A 22,673-nucleotide genomic window follows, 5' to 3' on the forward strand; every position below is an offset into this window, starting at 1 on the left:
GTAGCAAACACCTTTGTTTTATGAGAGGCATATCAGTGGCTCAGTATATTTTTTTACAATAAAGCAAACTCACTAAAATAAACATAATGCGACCATTCACAAGCACAAATCAAAGAAGAAAAACACATACACTCTACTACCTAAGAAAAAAAAAAATGACCGGAGTCAACAACCACTGGTCATTAATATCACTTAATATCAATGGACTCAATTCACCTATAAAGAGGCACAGACTTAGAGATTGGATACGAAAACAGGATCCAACATTCTGCTGTTTACAAGAAACACACCTCAACCACAAAGACAGACACTTACTCAGAGTAAAGGGTTGGGAAAAGGTTTTCCAAGCAAATGGACCTAAAAAACAAGCGGGCGTGGCCATTCTAATATCTAACAAAATCGACTTCAAACTAAAATCAATCAGAAGAAATGGAGATGGACATTTCATACTCATAACTGGAACAATTCATCAGGAGGAAGTCTCAATCCTGAATATCTATGCTCCTAATATAAAGGCACCCACATATGTAAAAGAAACTCTTCTAGAACTCAAGGCGGTCATCAAACCACACACACTAATAGTAGGAGACTTCAACACTCCTCTCTCACCAATGGACAGGTCAATCAGACAGAAACCAAACAGAGAATTGAGAGACCTATTGGAGGTATTGAATCAAATGGACTTAACAGACATCTATAGAACACTCCACCCAAATAGGAAAGAATATACCTTTTTCTCTGCAGCTCATGGAACCTTCTCGAAAATTGACCACATACTCGGTAACAAAGCAAACTTCCACAGATACAAAAAAATATTAGTAACTACCTGTGTCTTGTCAGATCACCATGGACTAAAACTAGAATTCAACAACAATGCTCCCCCCAGGAAGCCAACAAACTCATGGAAACTGAACAGTCAACTACTAAATCACCCCTGGGTCAAGGAAGAAATAAAGAAAGAAATTAATCTCTTCCTTGAATTTAATGAAAACAAAGACACAACATACTCAAACCTATGGGACACTATGAAAGCAGTGCTAAGAGGAAAGTTCATAGCACTAAGTGCCCAATTAAAGAAAGTGGAGAAAGCACACATTGGAGACTTAACAGCACACTTGAAAGATCTAGAAAAAAAAGAAGCTGATTCACCCAGGAGGTCTAGAAGACTGGAAATAATCAAACTGAGGGCTGAAATCAACAAAATAGAAACAGAGAAAACAATCCAAAGAATCAATGAATCAAAAAGCTGGTTCTTGGAGAAAATCAACAAGATTGACAAACCCCTATCCAAGTTAATCAAACGGCAGAGAGAGAACATGCAAATTAATAAGATCAGAAATGAAAAGGGGGACATAACCACAGACACAGAGGAAATTCAGAGAATCATTAGATCTTACTATGAAAGTTTATATGCCACAAAGTTGGAAAATGTAAAAGAAATGGACATTTTTTTAGATAAATACCATATACCAAAGTTGAACCAAGAACAGGTGAACAATCTAAATAGACCTGTTAGTCGCGAAGAGTTAGAAGCTGTTATCAAAAATCTCCCTACCAAAAAAAGCCCAGGACCAGATGGTTTCAATGCAGAATTCTACCAGAACTTCCAGGAAGAGCTAATATCTATACTCCTTAACGTATTCCACAATATAGAAACAGAAGAGTCACTGCCTAACTCCTTTTATGAAGCTACAGTTACCCTAATACCAAAACCACACAAAGACACAACCAAGAAAGAGAATTACAGGCCAATCTCACTCATGAACATCGACGCGAAAATTCTCAATAAAATACTGGCAAACCGAATCCAAGAGCACATTAGAAAAATTATCCATTATGATCAAGTCGGCTTCATTCCAGAGATGCAGGGCTGGTTCAACATACGCAAATCTATCAATGTAATCCATCATATAAATAAACTGAAAGAAAAAAAACCCATATGATCATCTCACTAGATGCTGAAAAAGCATTTGACAAAATTCAACACCCATTTATGATAAAGGTGTTGGAGAGACTGGGGATACAAGGATCATACCTAAATATAATAAAAGCAATATACAGCAAGCCGACAGCTAACATCAAACTGAATGGAGAGAAACTCAAAGCCTTTCCACTAAAATCAGGAACGCGACAAGGCTGTCCACTCTCTCCATACCTCTTCAATATAGTGCTTGAAGTTCTAGCAATAGCAATAAGACAACATAAGGGGATCACGGGGATTCGAATTGGAAAGGATGAAGTTAAACTTTCGTTATTTGCTGACGATATGATAGTGTACATAAGCGACCCCAAAAACTCTACCAAAGAACTCCTACAGCTGATAAACACCTTTAGTAACGTGGCAGGATACAAGATCAACTCCAAAAAATCAGTGGCCCTCCTATACACAAAGGATAAAGAAGCAGAGAGGGAAATCAGAGAAGCATCACCTTTCATGATAGCCACAAATAGCATAAAATATCTTGGGGTTACTCTAACCAAGGAAGTGAAAGACCTATTTGACAAAAACTTTAAGTCTTTGAAGAAAGAAATTGAGGAGGATACCAGAAAATGGAAAGACCTCCCCTGCTCTTGGATTGGGAGAATTAACATAGTTAAAATGGCAATTCTACCAAAAGCAATCTATAGATTCAATGCAATCCCCATCAAAATCCCATCAAACTTCTTCACAGACCTTGAGAGAACAATAATCAAGTTTATATGGCAAAACAAAAAACCCAGGATAGCCAAAACAATCTTATACAATAAAAGAACTTCTGGAGGCATTACCATCCCTGACTTCAAACTCTATTATAGAGCTACAGTATTGAAAACAGCTTGGTATTGGCATAAGAACAGAGAAGTCGACCTATGGAATCGAATAGAAGACCCAGATATTAACCCACAAACTTATGAACACCTAATTTTCGACAAGGGAGCTAAAGGTATACAATGGAAGAAGGAAAGCATCTTTAACAAATGGTGCTGGCATAACTGGATGTCAACCTGTAAAAAAATGAAAGTAGATCCATATCTATCACCATGCACAAAAATCAAGTCCAAACGGATTAAAGACATCAACATTAATCCGTCCACTTTGAACCTGATAGAAGAGAAAGTGGGAAGTAGTCTACAAGATTTAGGCACAGGAGGCCTCTTCCTAAGTAGGACCCCAGCAGCACAGACAATAAGAGAAACAATGAATAAATGGGATCTACTGAAACTGGGAAGCTTCTGTAAAGCAAAGGACACTGTCAGTAGGACAAAAAGGCTGCCTTCTGACTGGGAGAAGATCTTCACCAACCCCTCATCAGACAAAGGTCTGATCTCCAAAATATACAAAGAACTCAAGAAACTAGGCACTAAAACTCTAATTAACCCAATTAAAAAATGGGGTACTGAACTTAACAGAGAATTCACAACAGATGAACTTCGAATGGCCAGAAGACACTTAAGGTCATGCTCAACCTCCTTAGCGATCAGGGAAATGCAAATCAAAACCACTTTGAGATACCATCTTACACCTGTCAGAATAGCTAAAGTCAAAAACACCAACGATAGCCTATGCTGGAGAGGATGTGGGGTGAGGGGAACACTCATCCATTGTTGGTGGGAATGCAAACTCGTGCAGCCACTGTGGAAATCAGTGTGGCGGTTTCTCAGGAAACTGGGAGTCAACCTCCCTCAGGACCCAGCAATACCACTCTTGGGAATATACCCTAAAGATTCCCTAACATACGACAAAAGCATTTGTTCAACTATGTTCATAGCTGCACTATTTGTAATAGCCAGAACATGGAAACAACCTAGGTGCCCCTCAATAGAAGAATGGTTAAAAAAGGTGTGGAACATATATACATTAGAGTTTTACTCGGCGGTAAAAAACAATGACATCTTGAATTTTGCATGCAAATGGATGGAAATAGAAAACGCTTTACTGAGTGAGGTAAGCCAGACCCAAAAAGAGGAACACGGTATGTATTCACTCATAAGTGGATTCTAACCATAATTAAAGGTCTTTGAGCCTATTATTTGTGATCCTAGAGAAGCTAAATAAGAAGATGATCCTGATGAAGATTATTTAGCTATCCACCAGGAGGTAGGAAATAGACAAGAGTCCCAGGTAACCTCGGGTGCATGGGGGGGGTGGGAGGGTCGATGGAGGGGGAGAGGGCTAGAGAGAAGGGAGTAGGGGAGGAACGGGGAAAGCTTGGTGGCCGGGGATGGGGGGGGGGGAGGTAGGTAGGATGAATATGGGATCAGGGAACAATATATTTCAACTAAGGGAGCCATTTTAGGGTTTACAGGAGACTTGATTATATATGGGATCCCAGGTCCAAGGAGAAATCCCCCAGATTGCTCTCTGGACAGAGGAGAGGGTGCCTGAATCGGCCGTGGCCCATGACCATACTGATGTATATTTTGCTTATCACCATAGATTCTTCGTCTGGCGAAGGACGGCTATGCAGTCGGAGGCCCACATTGGAGCACCGGATTGAGCCCCCCGAGGTCCGGAGGGGGAGCGGAAGGAGGAGGAACATGAAAGACGAAATCAGTACTGCGAGGGATGCTATCACCCACTGATACAAGGGAAAGGATCTGATGAGAGTTTACCAGGGCCAGTCGGACTGGGACTGAACGAGGACGTGATCTAGCCAGATTCTCGGAATTTGGCCGGATTCTCTGACTGTGGCTGGCCCGGGGTCTTTCTGAAAAGCCATTGACTATGACACTGGGACCTGTTTCCTCTGCATATGCTGGATTTTGGGGATCCAGTCTGTTTGGACGCTCGCCTTCCTGGACCTGGAGGGAGGGGGAGGGAGCTGGAGCTTCCCACAGGGCAGGAAACCCTGACTGCCCTGGGGGACGGAGGGGAAGGAGGGGGGGAGTGGGGAGAGTGGGAGGGTGTTGGGAGGGGGGGCGGAAATGGAAACTTTTATAATTTAATAAAATTTACTAAAAAAAAAACGTAAATAAATAGATAACCTGAGTCGAAAAAAAAAGAAAATAAACATAATAAACAAATGGGAACCAGCTACAAGTCAATAATGAAAGGATGCCCTAACAGTCAATGATGTCTCTGAGCTACCTTTCAAGGTGAAAAAAAAAACTCAGACTAATAAATTTAAAATCACAAAATCTATTTTAAGATATTTAGTGTGCATGAGAAGGAAGGAAGAGAGAGGGAGTGAGAGGGAGAATAAGAGGGGGAGTCAGGGATAGGGAGAGAGGGGGAGAGAGAGACAGAGACAGACAGACAGAGAGAGAAAAAGAGAGAGAAGAGAGAGTTAGACAGATAGATAGAGATTGGTTCTTGGCCTCTTTAATTTACTTTGGAGTTTAAACTTTATTCCTTTTCATCATTTTGACTTAAAGTCTGTGAGTTCTAGGGAGTTAGATTCCATCCCCCATGCTATTTGTCCCAAATACTCCTTTTTACTAATTCTGCCTTTCATCATGTCTTCTTTTATTTATAAAATATGTGGAGATGGCTTCAGTCTTAACACTTTTACTAAACACTAACCCTGCTGTTTAGAAGGTAATAACTCAAGCGAAGACATGACACGTCCCTGTGTCACATAGACCCTAAGAGCTTTTGAAATGGAACTGCCAAGCTTAGTTAGTAGAGAAACTCCATGTATGTGAGGAATGGGTGATTTGCCTCCTATAAACAATATTTACGCCCTCCATAATTTACTGTATCTGTGAAAATCGCAAGGTGGCATAATATACCACACCATAAAATCACGACATTGCTTTGTGAAAGCTGCATGATCTAATTGAAAAGAGATGTTGGCTGTGTGTTGGTGAAACCGCTCGTCACACGGTGCTAGAAAATGCTGAGTAGTCAACTTCCCAAAGTGCTTGTGGAGCCAATGAATCGGTAAATCCAAGCACCCAAAGCATCAACAAATAAACTAGACTCATGTCAAAAATCTTTGAACAAGCTTCACTTTCTCTTTTATCAAGAACAGAAGTCTGGCTGAAACTGTGTGTGTGTGTGTGTGTGTGTGTGTGTGTATATATATATATATATATATATATATATATACCAACTATGTTACTGATTATTCATGGTACGTGGGGCACAAGCTTAAAATTGATATTAGTCATACACACTGATCCCTTTATTATCATATGTATGTGATAAAATTTTGTACACCATAAATGTGCAGGCTCAGTAGGCAGATGGTAGCGACTGAATTCCCCAAATTTGAACAAGTTAAATTTAAACACAATTTGAGGGTTCACACATTCGTGTAAGGGGCTTGGATGAATCTAAATTGCATTTGACATTTACAAATATTTGCACTGTCTTATTGGATGGCTGCCTGATTCTGATATGATTTATTTCTCTAGGTCTCTTCAAGGGATGTTACTGCCTGAATTTATGGATGGCAGTGAGCTAACAGATGTCACCCTCCAGGTTAGGTCTAACATTGAGTCAGAGCTTCTGGTGCCTCACATATTGGTGTGCGTCTCTCTCTCTCTCTCTCTCTCTCTCTCTCTCTCTCTCTCTCTCTCTCTCTCTTGTGTGTGTTAGCAGAATTGTTTTACAATGAGAGGTTTTGCAAAATAGAGAAGTCTGCTTCCTTCTCATTGGTCTTTCATCTGGGCTCAAAGCTAGTAGAAGAAGACTCTAGGGGACACTAATGTCATGGCTCAGTTCACCCTTCAGAGAATGTGACACAATAACAATGTTTGCTGCCATTTAAGTGAAGTTGGCTCATTTAGTTTTAGGAATGTTAGGGAATTTTATGTAAAACTCTAGACTTCTGTGTTTCCTGGAAAACTGAAGATGTGATAATATGGTGATGATAAATTTGTCTAGAAGTAAATTTTTGTAGGCTCCCATTTCAATCTTATTTAGCAAAGTGAAGTCCCAATATACCTGAATTTTGATTGATTTATTTACTTTTGTTTCAAACTTGGCTTTCTTGATCTTCCTTTGCTACCCTGTCTTTAGGTGTGTTCAAGGCAATGCCAAATTCTCTGCCAAACATTTCTGTTTTAATTTTTCCTTAACTACATAATTCTTAGGGTTCATGGTTTTAATTTTATTTATTTTTTGGTTTTCTTTATGGTTTTAATTTTAATATGAAGTTGACAGATAAGAAGTAGTCTCTCTCTCTCTCTCTCTCTCTCTCTCTCTCTCTCTCTCTGGGTGTGTGTGGGTGTGGTTGAGGGTGCGTGTATCTAAAGGATATTGCTTGCCACTTGAATCTGCACTGTAAAACCCAGAAAGGACTTCTGGAGTGAAGGTTTTTGTTGTTTTGGGGCAGAGATCAGGCTCTGTATCCCAGGCAGACTTGGAACTCCTCACAGCTCTCCCCTTTCCATATCTCAAGTGCTGGGGTCTCAAGTATTGGGTAGCTATCACTTGCAAACACACCTGGGTACTGGAATGAATTTTATGTTCCCTTTTTAGCAAGTATACACCGAACTGTTTGGAAGTCTCAATTTTACAGTCAAGATTTCTATTTCTTTCTCTAGACACTTTTTTTTTTTTTAACAGGCCTTCAAGATACAGAATCAAATTTTCTGGTTAGAAGTTCACACGTTCAATCAAACTTCAGGCTATTTAGGTGGAGTGAAAGGGATGTCTTGAGTTTTACTTGAGGTTTGATTCTAGAGACTCCAGAATCAGGGGTCGCAGTGCTGCTGATTTAGGAGGAGGCTTTAACAACACAGAGGCCAGAGACTAAGTATGGGAGAAAACAGAACACAACACTTGCACTTCTGGGATGACGCCGTAACAGGAGTGTAAAGTTCCATTAAAACTTCCCCCAGGAAAAGTAGCTCTTAAGTAGATGTTTACTCTTAGCTCAGTAACTCCAAAAAGACAGGGAAAATGACTTTGTGGTGGGGTTGAGTGCCCCATGTAATTATCAGAGTGACCCAGATGGAAGTGACCCAGTTGTCATTGGATTTATCGCTACAATCATGTTAATGAATTTCTAGGTTTCAAAATATTTTATTGTTGGCAATAGTAGCCTCCATAGTTTCAAAGACCTTCCAGCTAACTACAAATATGAACAGGGTCTTCTTGTGATTTGGTCAAAGCAGAGTCTGTAAAACTAAATGGCAGACACGAGGACTAGTGGGTTAAGAAAGAAGTTATTTACCACTTTAATAGGGCTGTCCAACATTTGGTCACATAGATCACTGGGAAACCTAATTGCTTTCATAGCCTTCCTATCTCACTGGAGGAGATGCGAATACTCTAGGAAAAAGCAAATCAAACTTAGAAAGAGGTGCTTTGATAAGACGCGTCACTACAGCACGATGTAGTTAACAATGCCAGACTTTGGATTTAATCAGAGGACACTTCTGCAGTCTAGGACAGCTATACAAAGCCCTAAGACATTGTATTTACAGGACTTGTTAATGTAGGAATCTACATCCTTCCACCCTGCCAGAGTCTTAAAAGTGTGGTGGAGTAGCTCCCTCAAGAGTCCTCATTTGCCTATCTGTGGAAAAGCTAGTAGTTCTAAAAATATTTTCCTGGAAGAGGTTAGAACGGTTATTATATATCAATCGAATATAAAGTATGGTTATGTAAGCCAAGCTTGCATGCTAATATTGCACAGGGTAGAAAGCAATAAAACAAGACGACGAGCTTCCTTGGGTGACCAGGTAGAAGCAGAGGGAAGCTCTTGACTCAGTATTGTCAGGATGCCTCAGATTCCAGGAGTTCGCCTGCAGCTGGCCTTCCAGGGAGAGCGCCATGTTGGATTCACACATGGGCATGTGTCTTCCTCACCAAGAGAAAAAGAAATGGCAAGCGAAACAAAACCGACCAAACATCCAAAACCAAAAGGGATACACCAGCCACCTCGCACTGTGGTACTGTTCATTTCTTGAAGAGAATATATAATATTTCAAAATATTATATATACATATATTTCAAATGGTACAAAGTAATGGTAGTTCCAAGTTAGAAGATGGTTGATCGTTCTTCATGATCCTCCAAACTTCACTGAGAAAACTTGTTTGTTTTGATTTTTTAGAGTCTTTTTCCCATGATGCTGCCAGAAAATCCCAAGTCTTCTTATGGGGTACTCTGTTTCACAAAGTAAATGCACTCTGATTATCTGGTAACCAGTCAAAGTGCAAATAAGAGATCCATTTTGCTTGCAAGTATGTAAGCTATTTTAAATCCTCGCAATGTATTTTCCACAGGTTGTTTTTCCTTTTTGTATAATGAATGCTTCTGTTAGGTTCTTGGATGGATCTGAAATCAAAGAAAGAAAGAAAGATACTTTAGTAATAAAAGTAAGAAACGAAGCCAAAAGAAATGTGCACATGCAGAAAATGAGGATGTCTTTAATTTCATTGTGTTCATTCAGGTGGTTTCCACTGATACCTAAAATATGTGGACAGATATTCAATATTTCCATAAATCCATTAAGCTCCTTTGTGTCAAAAGCAAGTAGAAAGATTCTTAGAGAAATGACTACCCAGAGCTCACTTCATGGCTATACAACTGCTACCCAATTCCATGGGTTCTGGACTAGTAAGGGTCCCACAGTTGGCTTATTTCCTTGCTACTGTTGTGTGGAACTCACCAATAAATTTCTAATGACAACCTTGCATTTTCTTGTTGCATTTGGCCATGTAAATTATGTAATCAACTTCTGTTTCTATGATGAGAATTTGAACTTGTCACCCCATGGCCTTGTGTAGCTGTTCTGTTGTAAGTCATTGAGGAGTGGCTGTTGGTAGTCCCTGCCTAGATTAGTTCATGTATGTGGAGGAACAGAGGACGACCTTTGTAAGACAAGGACCTGTAACAATCAATGATGGGTGTTAACTGAAATCAAGAACATGCCTGGATCTATACATGCCACCTAGACCATCTCAGTATGAACCCAAAGATGGAAATGTTAAGGATGTATGCATGCCCAAGGAACCACTGACTGAGAACATGAACAAGGACTCTAGCAGGGAGAAGCCCAGCTTAAGGAAATAGGTTATTGTTCTTTATCATCTCAATTTCTTGTCATATTGGGACCAAACCCATGTCTTGTGCACACCAGGGTATCACAGAGATACATTCCAAGCCTTCTTAATTTTTGATAGTTTTGGAAAATGATCTTTCTGAATCCGGGAGTACAAATGAATTCAAGTCTTTCAGAGTTAGGTAGACCAATAGTAAAAATTTGCACTCAAACATTGCTTGGTCCAGGTACAGAATTGCATGGGAATTTTTCATAAATTTATTTTGTATTCTCTCCTTACAAAGATGGAGATTTTTTTTAAAACCACTATTTCCTTTATTCCAATGGTGGACATAACTTTTAATTGACAGTGTCTGCTTGTCCACCACAAAAGAATATAAAAGAACATTATAAAAAGAGATAAAGTAACATTCACCAAACTGAATTGAAACTGCTTTTCTTCCAACTCTGTCTTTCCTCCATATCCCAACATAGAAGATTGGGAGACTTTGTCATGTTGCCATCAAATCCTGGGGACATTAATACATTAAATTAGACACCAGAGACTAACCTGTACTTCCTGACTAAACTAATGATTGTGTTGATCATTTCAGGGGCAAATGGCACTGTGTGATGTAGTTTATCTTCCCTTTGTGCATTTTTCTGACCCTATCAGCCAACTCCATGTTTAAAGCCTCTCCTTTCCCTCATAATTGCTTTTTAATTTTGACAGCAATTTGATATTACTTCCTTGGAGGTTGGTATTCTCCTCTCCCTCCCTTTCTGTATTTCAACTAGAAATTGAATGGAAATCAGAAGTGTAATGCCACAGTCTCTCAAAACATTTTAGACCTGGTAGAATTTTAGTGAAGAAGCTAGAAGGTGTCAAAACTAATATTCCTCTCTTTCTTAAATATAAAAGAATTGTTGGGGTAATTAGGATGGATAAAAACTGTCAAATTCAAAGTCATCATCTGAGGGAGAGCAAGAGACCATCAACAGAGGACCATAGATTGTGTTGGCCACTCACAAAAGCAGTGACTTTACAAGATGACTGTTATGCTTGCTGTGTAATTTAAGGTTCAATATCTCCTTGCTTAAGTGAAGAAAACAAACCTCTTGAGTTTACAAGACACAATAATTTTTTTTTTTCCGTACTGGTTTGAAGCAAATCCACAGTTGATCGATTCTTCCCAAGGAAATCAATCAGTCTACATTCTACAATCTTTATCCTTCTGTTTTTCTTCCCAATTGACTATAATTTTCTCTGAATTTCATCCCTTTCTCTTAAGTATCTTCAGAGCACTCGGCATTCCATTTCCAGGTGTAGTTAGTGTGTGTGTGTGCGCGCGTGCCCGCGCACACGCGCGAGCACACCAAATAACTCATTTCCTCTGTGGGCAATTCTGCTGCTCTAAATCAAGCCATTGTGCCTCCTATATAAGGTGACTATGATACTGAGCATGAGTCAGCCTCACCAAAATTCTAAGTCTTTATTTGATATGTTATTTTAAATAAAGGAAGTGCTAAGAAATATCTGGAAACACAGAAAAAGATTTTAGGCAACATTTAGTCTAGTTTTGCTATTATACAACAATAAAACAATTTAATAAAATAACCCGACCAATGCTCAAGGTGAGGAAAGTTAATGTTTGGCCATGACACTTTGCTTCTCCCTATAAGACTGTGATACCAACGTTATTCTACTTTACACTGAATCTTTGACAAATTCTCAAACATACACACTTCGTTTCTATATGGTGACTTCCAGGGATTTTCCGTCTTTGTAAGGTTTATCTCTCCAAATCCCTTGGTAGAAAATGCCTTGCCTTATTCCATCTATCTTTTCTACCTCTTAGTTTATACTGTCTCTAAGACTCATGATTACCATGAGTCGTTTATACTGTGGCTTGCTACTCAGGTCTGTTATTCTGGTTTAGGTGATACATGTGATTTCTCCTCTCCAGCCCTCCTTTAAAAATGAACACTGGACATCTTTAAAGTAGATCACACATCAAAACATCTTATCAGTGTTCCAGAGACTTTCTGAGTCCCCCCTCCCCTGTAAGGCTTTTAGTGGTTTTTGATTTCCCAGGGAAAAGAATTAAGTTCCTAGGAACTTTCTGGCAAAGACCTTTACCATAGAATTTGTTTTATTTATTTATCTGTGGTTATGTGTGCATACATGTTCTCTCTCTCTCTCTCTCTCTCTCTCTCTCTCTCTCTGTGTGTGTGTGTGTGTGTATATATATATATATATATATATATATGTGTGTGTGTGTGTGTGTGTGTGTGTGTGTGTGTGTGTGTGTGTGTCCATGGAGCTCACCAAAGATTCATGTCTTCGTCTAGGACCCTGCGCTGTGTTTTCTGAGACAGAGTCACTCATTAAAACCAGAGCTCATATATTTGGCAAGAATAATTGGCCAGTAGGATATAATCATGTGTTATCACAGCTTTTAATGTGGGGCATGGCAGTTCTTTATACTTGCCCAGCAATCCTTTTAGCAACTGCACCATATTCCTGGCCCTAGAGTTAATATTTAAACTAACAGCTGAAAGAAATGCTCACTTCCCTTAAAGTTGTTATGCATGGGACCATTAAGGACTTGTTCTTATGGTTTATTTTTTTAATTTATTAGATATTTTTAAAGAAATACCAATCCAAATTCACACTCCCTCCCCTCCTCCCATTCCCTACACACCCCTTCTACCCCACTCATCCAATTCTAAGAGAGGGCAAGGCACCTTGTCCTATGGATGGTCCAAGGCCCTCCCTACTATATCTAGGCTGAGCAAGGTATCCATTCAAAGAAAATAGGATCCCAAAAGCCAGTACACGCAGTAGAGATAAATCCCGGTGCCACTGCCAGTGTCCCCTCAGCCTGCCCCAGTCATACACCTGTCAACCACATTCAGAGGGACTAGTCTGGTCCTATGCTTGTTCCTTCCCAGTCCAGCTGGAGTTGGTGAGCTTCCATTAGCTCAGGTAAACTGTTTCAGTGGAGGAACCCTTCGTGGTCTTGACCTCTTTGCTCATCTTCTCATTTCTTTTACTCTTCAACTGGACCTTGGGAGCTCAGTCCAATGTTCCCTGAAGCTTGGTTAAGCCCCTTACGGTTGTTTTGGAAAGGCAAGCTGCATTTTCAGGTTCCTGAACTGCTTACAGGGACTAATGGTGAGTCCATCAACTGTGGTTCTTTCAAATTAGTGAACACATTGTCACTATCTAGAGAAACACAATTTCTCTGTGTTCAGTTTTCAAATAGTATTTATGAATTTATTGAGTGCTAAGAATAATAGTGAATTGAAAAGCAAGGCTTCTTTTCCCCATTAAATTCTTCTTGTATAGAGAGATGTGTTCAATCAACCTCAAAAACAGACATTTAAATCCTGTACCTGGGGATAGAGAGATGGCTCAGAAGTTACGAGTATTGGCTGCATTTACAGAGAATCCGAGGTCTGTCCCCAGCACTCACATTGTGGTCTACAACCACCTGTAACTCCAGTTTCAGGAGACCTAATAACCTCTTCTGGCCTCTGTGGGCACCAGGCACACACATGGTGCACAGACATACATGCACGCAAATTACATACACATATAAATAAATAAATCTAAGTAAGTTTAAACTACAAAAAAAAATGTTCATTTGTCATTTTAACAGTTTAGAATATCTTTTAACTTTTTCATTTTTAAAATTGTGGGCAGTGTTCGTTTTAAACCAATCTTACATAGACGAAGAAAATGAGTAGTTTCTTTTATGTTTTTTGCCTCTTAGATAACCATAAAAATTGAACTCGTAATGATTGAAGTCCCTCTGTGAATTAAACTACTTTAAAAGTCAAATTGCTAGAGTCAATATTTGAAATGGGTAGGCCTACATGTAATCTTATGGGAAAAACACACAGAAGTGTGTGAAAAATTAGCATAGACCTTGTTTTGGGGACGGATTATCTAAGAGGTGATGTTAGTCTGCCACCTGCTCAGAATGTGGGCTCCTGGATGAACGAATGTCTGGGCTCAGTGGATGTGTTTCCTGCTTACAAGTGTCTTTTTTTTTTTTCAATCTGGCAGTTCTTGGAAATCTAGCAGAGAAAAAGTGAGAATAATGTTTGCTCCTCTTAGGGTTTATAAAGCACAGTCTTATTCAGTGTCCTCTTTACCCACTCCGAAAGTGACCTTGAGAATTCTCAGACGTGTGAGAACACATACATTCTCAACTTTCAAAGCAGTATCAGCCATAGTTTATTTCTTTTATATCTTCATTTGCCTGGGTCAATCTCTGTGCACCCAGGGTGGAGCAAACAGCCACCACAATCTCAATGACAATGATCAGGTTCTGCACAAGCCTCCTTCAAATTAGAAAGTGTTTGGAGGTTCATTACAACATGCCAGATGGCTAAAGAGAGGTCGAATTTGGATATAAGTTGGACAGTTCTCAAAAAAGTATCATGAACTCTTTCTGGACGTTTTCATTGTTTTTTAGTTTGCTTCTTTCTTATTTTTAGTACAAAGTCTATCTTCCAAAGAGTCTCTGAATTGGTATTCATGGAATTTTCTATACTTAAATATTAAAATAATTTGAGTTGAATTAATTTCCATTATTGAATTTTGGATTCTTAGCCACTGTGAGAGCAGTGGGGTGGCTTCCATACAGGGCAGCAGTCATCAGTTGAAGAAGAACAGAGCCCTGGCATAAGACACCTAAATGATTTGTTCTGACCGAAATTGACAGGACTCTAACTAATATTCAGAGTAGCTTCAAGTGTTCTAGTTTGTCCAGGTATGTTTCAGAGAAAACATAACCAGAGTCAAAATTGGCCTCCTCCATCAGCTAATTAAAACAACTTCTTTTGAGTATAAGTAACCCCAGCCAGCCTCATTTCTTGACACTTCCTTATGTAAGTGTTTAATTGCAATGTGAGGCAAAAATCTGTGCTGAATTATTCAGAGACGTGAGGATTCATATTAATAAGCTGAGGTGGTTCAGGAATCTCTCTTGACCACAAGTCAAGGAATTATGGCCATTTGTTGGCCACTATCGTCCACATGAGTAACTATATTTGATGCTCCTTTGTTTTGTATGTGAGAACTTGAGTGTTTCATATACTATTATGTAACTTGATTGCTGATTTCTCTACCACACAGCTGTAAATTGACAGTATGATATTGAGAAGCTATAAATTTTACTAATTGACAGTTTGATATTGAGAAGAAGGACCATATGAAGGTTCATTATGTTGTAACTAAAATTAAAAAATTGAATAACCTTTTGTTAGAGTAAATGGTTATCATGTGGACTTCAAACTGGTAAAGATCACTTTTAAATGCCAAGAAATAAAGGCACACAAACCCACTTCCAGGTACTCATACACACACAGGCACACACATACTCTCCAGTGCTGATATGCTGACAGTTGAGTAATACACAGCATAGGATGATACCAGCTGTTAAATTATTTTCATGCCTTTGTACTAGTAAATAAATAATCCCTCTTAAGCATCCAGAATTCCACTTACTTTCTCCCCTTAGGTGTCTTGCATTCCAGACACATTTTAGTCCCTACATGATTAATGGTTGGCCTAGCGACACCACCCACCCTGATATAGCAGTGTAACACCGATTCTAAAGGATGAGGCAACGTTACCTACAGACTTCATACATTTTAGGAAGCTCCTGGTTTAACCAGAGAAACAAGAAATTACTGATTTTACAAATCTCTTTGTATTTCTCTAAATGTCATTAAATTCCTTTGAATGTCATCAAATTTCTCTACATGTCATTAAAATTCCTTTAAACATGATTGTACTTAAACACAGTCTTTTTCAGCATACCACCTGGATGAATGAAGCAAGCCATGTGCTTTTATCATCCTGAGCACTGTGGTTGGAAGATACATTCCCCAAGTAACCGCCCTACTGATGCCTCCTCCTTTGCTTTATTTGTGATTCTGTAACATAAAGAACTACACCATGCAAAAAGGCCAGGTTCTAACTTCTAATTCATTGATGGACACTGACCCACCCAATCCAGAATACGTCCTGATAAAGGAAATCTTTCCTCCTGTCCCACTCAAAGCCCTTCAGACTGCTGCCAATACAAGAGCAAAGCAAATGGTACAATCTGAGACATGAATGCAATATTTGAAGTCGACTTACTCTTGTGGTCTTAATTTTGTTGCCTGTGGCACACATCCATCCAGAATTGTCAGGGAGTGTCTTACATTCTTCTCCTTCTAGGCAGGGCTCCATCTCACACCACCATTTCCCAATCACTATGGAGGCTGCGGAAAAACAGGAAACAACTAGATTTGGTACTTTGCCTTATAAACCTGTTCTGATGCTCTATCCTTCTGCAGGTTTTAATATTCTCTGAAGCACAGTAGATATACTTCCATCTTCTAAGACTGACTAGGAAAGACACATCAAGAAAACAGTATAATACATTATAATGCAAATATAATGATGTCATCATCCTGTCCAAATTCACCTCATATAGTTAAAAAAATGAGGAATGAAACACTTTTGTGTCATTCTGTCGGTGACAAAGTCTTGCTATGTAGCTCTTCCTGGCCCGAAGCTTGCTGTGTGGGAGACTTACGCTCAGAGTTTGAGGGATTTCGACTCACTACTTTTTGTAGATCAGGCACCTTGTGCTGTTTCTTACGAGTTAACAGGACAAAGAGTTGAGTATTCTTTGGATTGACTAACATATTCTTTCCAGAAAGGCCAGTTTATCCACCCAGTATTAGGTTTATCCCTTAGCCTAGGTCTTTGAGAATTTCAAAGCCCTAGCAAAAGAAAAAAAAGCAGAACTGAAAGCGTAGAAGCAGAGCTGTAAAGTACAAATGAAGAGTAATGATAAAGAAAAGTCCGATCTTTGCAGCCAAAGGTGCAGTTGGTATGGGCAGTGGTTTCCCTTTCATGTGTTTGAAAGGCTGTGGAAGAACTATACAAGCCCAATCTCAGATGAAACTGTCTTTTGGGGGTTATATCAAGGATAGTTCTATTAAGACACTGTTAAGACACTGGCAATGAATACATTCGTATGTATGTATGTATATATATATACATATATACATATGAACACACACACATATATAACAGCTTTTGATAATGAGACTTGATAAAACAGTGAAAACCAAGTATCTGCTATGCTATGGCTTTCACTGCGTTAGTTCCTCATAAATTCCCCTGGGTTTGTTCCATTTGAAGATGTCAAAGGAAGGGCCTGGAGAAAGGGCTCAAGGGCTAAGAACACTTTCCACTCTTGAAGAAACCCTGGAGTTCAGCTCCCAGTACCCACACAGTGGCTCACAATCGGAATCTATAACTCCATCTCTAGGGGATGCAAGGTTCTCTTCTAGCTTCAAGGGTGCCAGTCATGCACGCAGTGCACATACATACAAACAGGTTGACACTCATACGCATGAAATAAAAATAAGGAAATCTCCCAAACAGTAGCAACAATAAACACTCATGCTCAAAAGGGCAAATGGCAGCTTTTTTTTTTTTTTTTTTTTTTACTTTGGCTGGTTATTCAAATTCTATACTGGGCCTCCAGCTACTCAGCCATCTAGCCTCCCATCCCCAAAGGTACATCTACCATGATTTTAAATCATAGTAATAAAGGAGCCAAGCAATACCTGTGTCTCAGAAGATGAATATTAAAATGCAGGGAAGTAGGAACACATTAAAATTCTCCATGCTTCCTGTGTTAACTACAAGGATTAGATTTCTATCTTAAAAATATGTGGTACACACACCCAAACAGCCACTTGAATTTAGACTTTCCTTCTTCCACACTTTTTAAATTAAAAGATTTATTTATATTTTTTAATTTAGTGTGTGTGGGTATTTTGCTTGTGTGCTTCTCTGTACACCGCATGCATGCAATACACGGAGAGGGCCAGAAGAGGGCATCAGATCCCCTGGAACTAGAGTTGCAGATGTTGCCTTCTGGGTATAAGAAGCCAACTCAGGCCTCTGGAAGAGTAGCCAGTGCTCCTAACTGCTGAGTCATCTCTTCAACCCCATTTCACACTTCCTTTAGCTCATTTCCCTTAGATTTCAATATTGCTTCGGCATTGCATTGAGTCAAAATCACTGAACAGGGTTATGTAGACAAAAATCACACCTGTTCCTTTATATCATGAACTTAAGAACATTTTCAGGGGCGATTTTGTCCCATTCATGTGGAACAGACCAATGCAAATATGATGAAGGCGTCAGAGGTCACAGTTCACTAAGCCTTCTATCTCTGTACAGGACAGCATGAGATGATGAGACAGACAAAATTCTCCTCACCGTTCAGCCTTACGACGTGACTGTCTCGTTATTTTTCTCACTAGTACCAGTACTTGCTCTACAACAGGCATGGAGAAGGGCAGGGTTTTTATGACATGTGGAAAACAACTTATCCATGCTGATGAGTAGGTGAGCGTATTAAATAAGGCAGTCTACATTTTCTGCAGCAAAGAAAACCAATGTCACGTTGGGAGGGAACAAAAATAAATGGTGAATCAATAACATGAGAGAAAAATAAGGATTTCCTGGTATTTATTGAAATCCTGTAACATGTGGTTCCCTTCAGCTGGTGTTTAGCCAGAAACGATTTATTCATATTTATCACCAAAGCCAATGTTCTCTTGTAAAGCCTGCTCCATACCATACCATAGCCCTGAATTGATCAGATACCATCTGACTTCTTTGAGGGGAAGATGCTCTTCCACCAGTTCTTTCACTGAGCATGTTGCCACATACTTTTGCCATGTTTGCAAACATGGCAAACATGTTGCCATGTTTCCTCATGGAGGTGTAGTAATAGTATTTATGCCGGCTTCTAAAGCCTCATGCTCCCTCCCTCCCCTCAGGCAGCTCGCTGCCCTCTTTGTGTGCTGCCGTACTTTGCTACAAGCTACTACCAAAGCCGTTTCCCTTTCTCTTGGGCACTAATATCTCCTAGGTAAATGTATAGACAGACAGACAGAAAAGTTTTCAAACTCAAGAAGCATCTTCAATTCAAAGCTTTCAAGAGCCACAGACTGCTGTGGGAAAGGCTCGTGTAGATGGAAATATCCCCCAGATACATTTATAATAGCAAAACATTTGTACCATGGCTTTCTTTACAGAATGAAGTTGCTGATCTGCCTTTCCTCTGTGAATCTGGTTCATCATCAGCATAGCCTTGTTTGATAGACCACCCCATCATATGGGCATCTTCAAAAATACTTCTTCACATCCTAGGTCCCTAATTCTGACTTTTGTTCATATACTTGTATTACTTAAGTATTTTTTATATGATTGACAAAGACCATTTCAAACTACCCCCTTCCTTTGCTCAAATTGGAAGCTATTTTAAACCTTCAAACTTGGGAACAGTTGCAATTTAGCTGTTTTGTGATACTTTTTAAAATGGAGATAAAATTAAAAGAAGAAAAACATAAATATAAAAATTCTTTTTTTCTGCTCAGCACATATTTCTGAAGTAATATAAAAATTGATGTGTGCATTTAGTAGTATTCTCCAAACTTTGGTTAGTTTCCTGAAATGTATTCAAATTTCATTTCTTAATTGTCCCTTAATTTTAAAAATCAATTTGTAATTAATAGAAGTTTTTACTTCCATGCTCATTTGTCAACATATTGCTTTTGATATGGACTCATTTTCTATGTCTCTGAAGACAAGACATGGAGGGTGTACAGGAATTTTTGTGTTGTGTCTCAGCATGAGAGAGCTGGCCTGGCCCCTTATCTGCCGTAGGATGGAATGGATGAGGGAGAGAAGTCCCCTGGTTTATGATATTTACTCCTTTGACTTTTTTTTTTTCAATGTGTCCACCAACTAGCTCCCAAATAAATCACAGACAGAGGCTTATTTTTGGTGATGAGTGCCAGGCCTTCGTTTGACTTGTTTCTTGTCAGCTTTTCTTATCTTAAATTAACCCATGTATCTTTGGCCTCGGGGCTTAAATCTTTATTTTTGTATTTCTTTTCTTCTCTTCTTACTCAGTGTCTGACTGTGTGGTGAGGGGGGTTGGCCTCTGAAGTCCTCCTCCTCCTTCCTTTCTCTGTTGCTCCCCCTCTACTTACAATCTCTGTCTTTTAGCCCAGCCTATCCTTGTTCCTGCCTCACTCTTCATCACTAGGCTCTTTATTAGGACCATCAGGTGTTTTAGACGGGCACATTAACACAGCTTCACAGAGTTAAACAAATACACCCTAAAGAAAAGTAACACAATTTAAATAATATTTCCAACAGCCCCCATCCCTCATTTCCAAAAATTATTAGTATATATAAAACGTTTTATCCAAACTGGGAATTTTAAAATTTGAAATGCTTTTATTTTCTTATCTTCTATTTATTTGCTATGCAAATATTTACTTATTTACTTTTATGTGCATGAATATTTTGCTTGCATGTATATAAATGGACTATGTAAGTTATTGGTGCCCACAGAAGCTAGAAGAGGGTATTGGATCCTCAGGGATTAGAGTTGCATATAACTATGAGCAGCCATGTGCGTTCTGGGAAATGACTGGGTCATCTGGTTGGGGAGCACTTGTAACCACTGATCCATCTCTCCAGCCCTCTCCCTTTTCTTCTCCTTCTTTTTCTCCTTCTTCTTCTTCTTCTTCTTCTTCTTCTTCTTCTTCTTCTTCTTCTTCTTCTTCTTCTTCTTCTTCTTCTTCTCCTTTTCCATCATCTTCCTCCTCCTCCTCCTCCTCCTCCTCCTCCTCCTCCTCCTCCTCCTCCTCCTCCTCCTCCTCCTCCTCTTCTTCTTCTTCTTCTTCTTCTTCTTCTTCTTCTTCTTCTTCTTCTTCTTCTTCTTCTTCTTCTTCTTCCTCTTCCTCCTCCTCCTCCTCTTCTCCTTTACTTTTTATATTATTTATTTTATTTTAGGTGTAAGTATTTTGCCTACATATATGCCTGTGCACCCCAGGTATACAGTGCCTTTAAAAGCTAGAAGGGGTGTAGGATCCCAGTAGAACTGGAATAACTGGCAAGTCTGAGCTGCTATGTGAACACTGGGAACCAAACTCAGGTCATCTGCAGGAGCAACAAATGCTCTTAACTGCTGAACTATTTCTCCAGCCCCTTCAGCCACTTTAAAAAGTTTAGTTAGAATACATTATGATGGCTTTCATTTTGACATTTTTACACATGCACTGTCCTCTTATTCATCCCAGTACCTTCCCCTTCCCTTCCTTTGCTTCTTCCCACTGGTCAGTTTCCTCTACCCCAAAGTTCCCTTCCTATTCTCCCCCCCCAAAAAAAACTAGATTTTACACATGAATGAAACACACTATTTGGTTCTTTTTTTAATTACCTCTCTGTTATCCCCATTCCTTCAATTTAGACAGAGCCCTTCATCGTCCAAGATAGTCTACTTTTGTTCCTCGTACTAATATAGGTGTGTGTGTATATATATATACAATTTAAAAAATCTAGAGTCTACATCTGAATAATTCTTGTCTCAAATTATAGTAGTTAGTAATACCGATAAATGGCAATTACTTAACGTCAGTCATATGTTTCTATATTAGATTTTTTTTTCATCTTGAGGATCTTAATTATGTAGCCCAGGTTGGTCCACACTTAATGGTATGACTGCTTCCACCCCTGAGGGTTAGCATTGCAGTGTTGTGTCACCTCTCTTGCTCCCTGTACTAAGAACTGAGAATGTATTACATTATCCTCTCAGGGCTTACTATGGATGCCTAGTGGTTAGCTTTTCCAGGTTTACAGGCTGTAAGAGGGCCTCCTGGCCCTCTTAAACACAATCCTCAAAGAACTCACATTTTTATAGCTTTGTGTTCAGAATTCAGAGAACTTAAAACAATTATTGATTGCTGAGTGAATGAATTCTCCCTGCCATATTACTGCTGAAAATAATTTCATGTTAAACAAACACATACAGAAAATAAAAACCATTCAGTGTTTGATAAAATTAGTTTCAGCATGCTTGCTGCTTCTCTGGTCTGAGATGCGCTCTGCTCGGTTCCATTAGTTACAACGTTGTAACAGAAATCCCCACCAGGGAACAATTTTGGAAGTGAGGGATGCTGTGTGGCAGATCTGTAACTGTGACAAGGGCTTTTTCATCCCTTAGAAAAACCGAGTTAATTAAACACCATCTACAAAAACGACTTCCTCTTTTCCTTAGTGATTATGAAAGGGGCCTTTAAGGTCCCTTTTAACCCTGGGGTTCAGGGATTTGCTCTGCGAATGTGTCACGTGCAGGAAATATCTGATCTTCAGCCCTTTTAAGGATGTTCATGTCTCCTGGAGAGATTCTTAAAAATCACTAAAGCCCCTTTCATCATGAGTCCTGGATTTCTCCCGTATACCAGCTCATACTGTTGCCAGGCCAGAAAGATACTGTAAGGAGAATCAAACCGCCTGTCAGTGAGAATCTAGATGGGCGGGCATCCTTGTGCCCTGCTCCTGTTATCACTATTGCCATTGATGAGGGGATGCAGTGAGATACTAATTGGCGCTAAGTTTAATAAACATAGCACAGAAGCATTGTATTGAACAAGAGTAGAAATCCGCCTTTTATCATCTCAGCAAACAGCGGTTGACTCTCAGGTCATGCTATTAGTGTTGCATGAGGGCCGGCTTGTTGGGGTTTCTATCCCACCCAGTACCCCACAACCGGCAAGTCCCAAAGAAATCACAGAGTCTACATTAGGTTATAAACTGATTGGCCCATTAGCTCAGTCTTCTTATTAACTAATTCTTACATCTGA

General features: G+C 39.4%; 1 protein-coding gene across 3 annotated transcripts in view; it reads right to left on the reverse strand.

Moving 5' to 3' along the window:
• Positions 1-7,934: 7,934 nt before the first annotated feature.
• Tafa1 (TAFA chemokine like family member 1) overlaps positions 7,935-22,673 on the reverse strand; it is a 524,535-nt gene continuing 509,796 nt past the window's right edge. For all 3 annotated transcript variants that reach the window (XM_085686770.2, XM_048438431.3, XM_048438432.3), the window contains exons 4-5: positions 16,081-16,205; positions 7,935-9,214 (exon numbers count right to left, since the gene is read on the reverse strand). In XM_085686770.2, the coding sequence (XP_085542896.1) occupies positions 9,197-9,214; positions 16,081-16,205 (143 nt within the window). In that variant the 3' untranslated portion in view covers positions 7,935-9,196. The remainder of the gene's footprint in view (positions 9,215-16,080; positions 16,206-22,673) is intronic.

This window comes from Myodes glareolus, chromosome 3 (assembly GCF_982192425.1).
Source record: "Myodes glareolus chromosome 3, mMyoGla1.1, whole genome shotgun sequence".
NCBI classification, from domain to species: Eukaryota; Metazoa; Chordata; class Mammalia; order Rodentia; family Cricetidae; genus Myodes; species Myodes glareolus.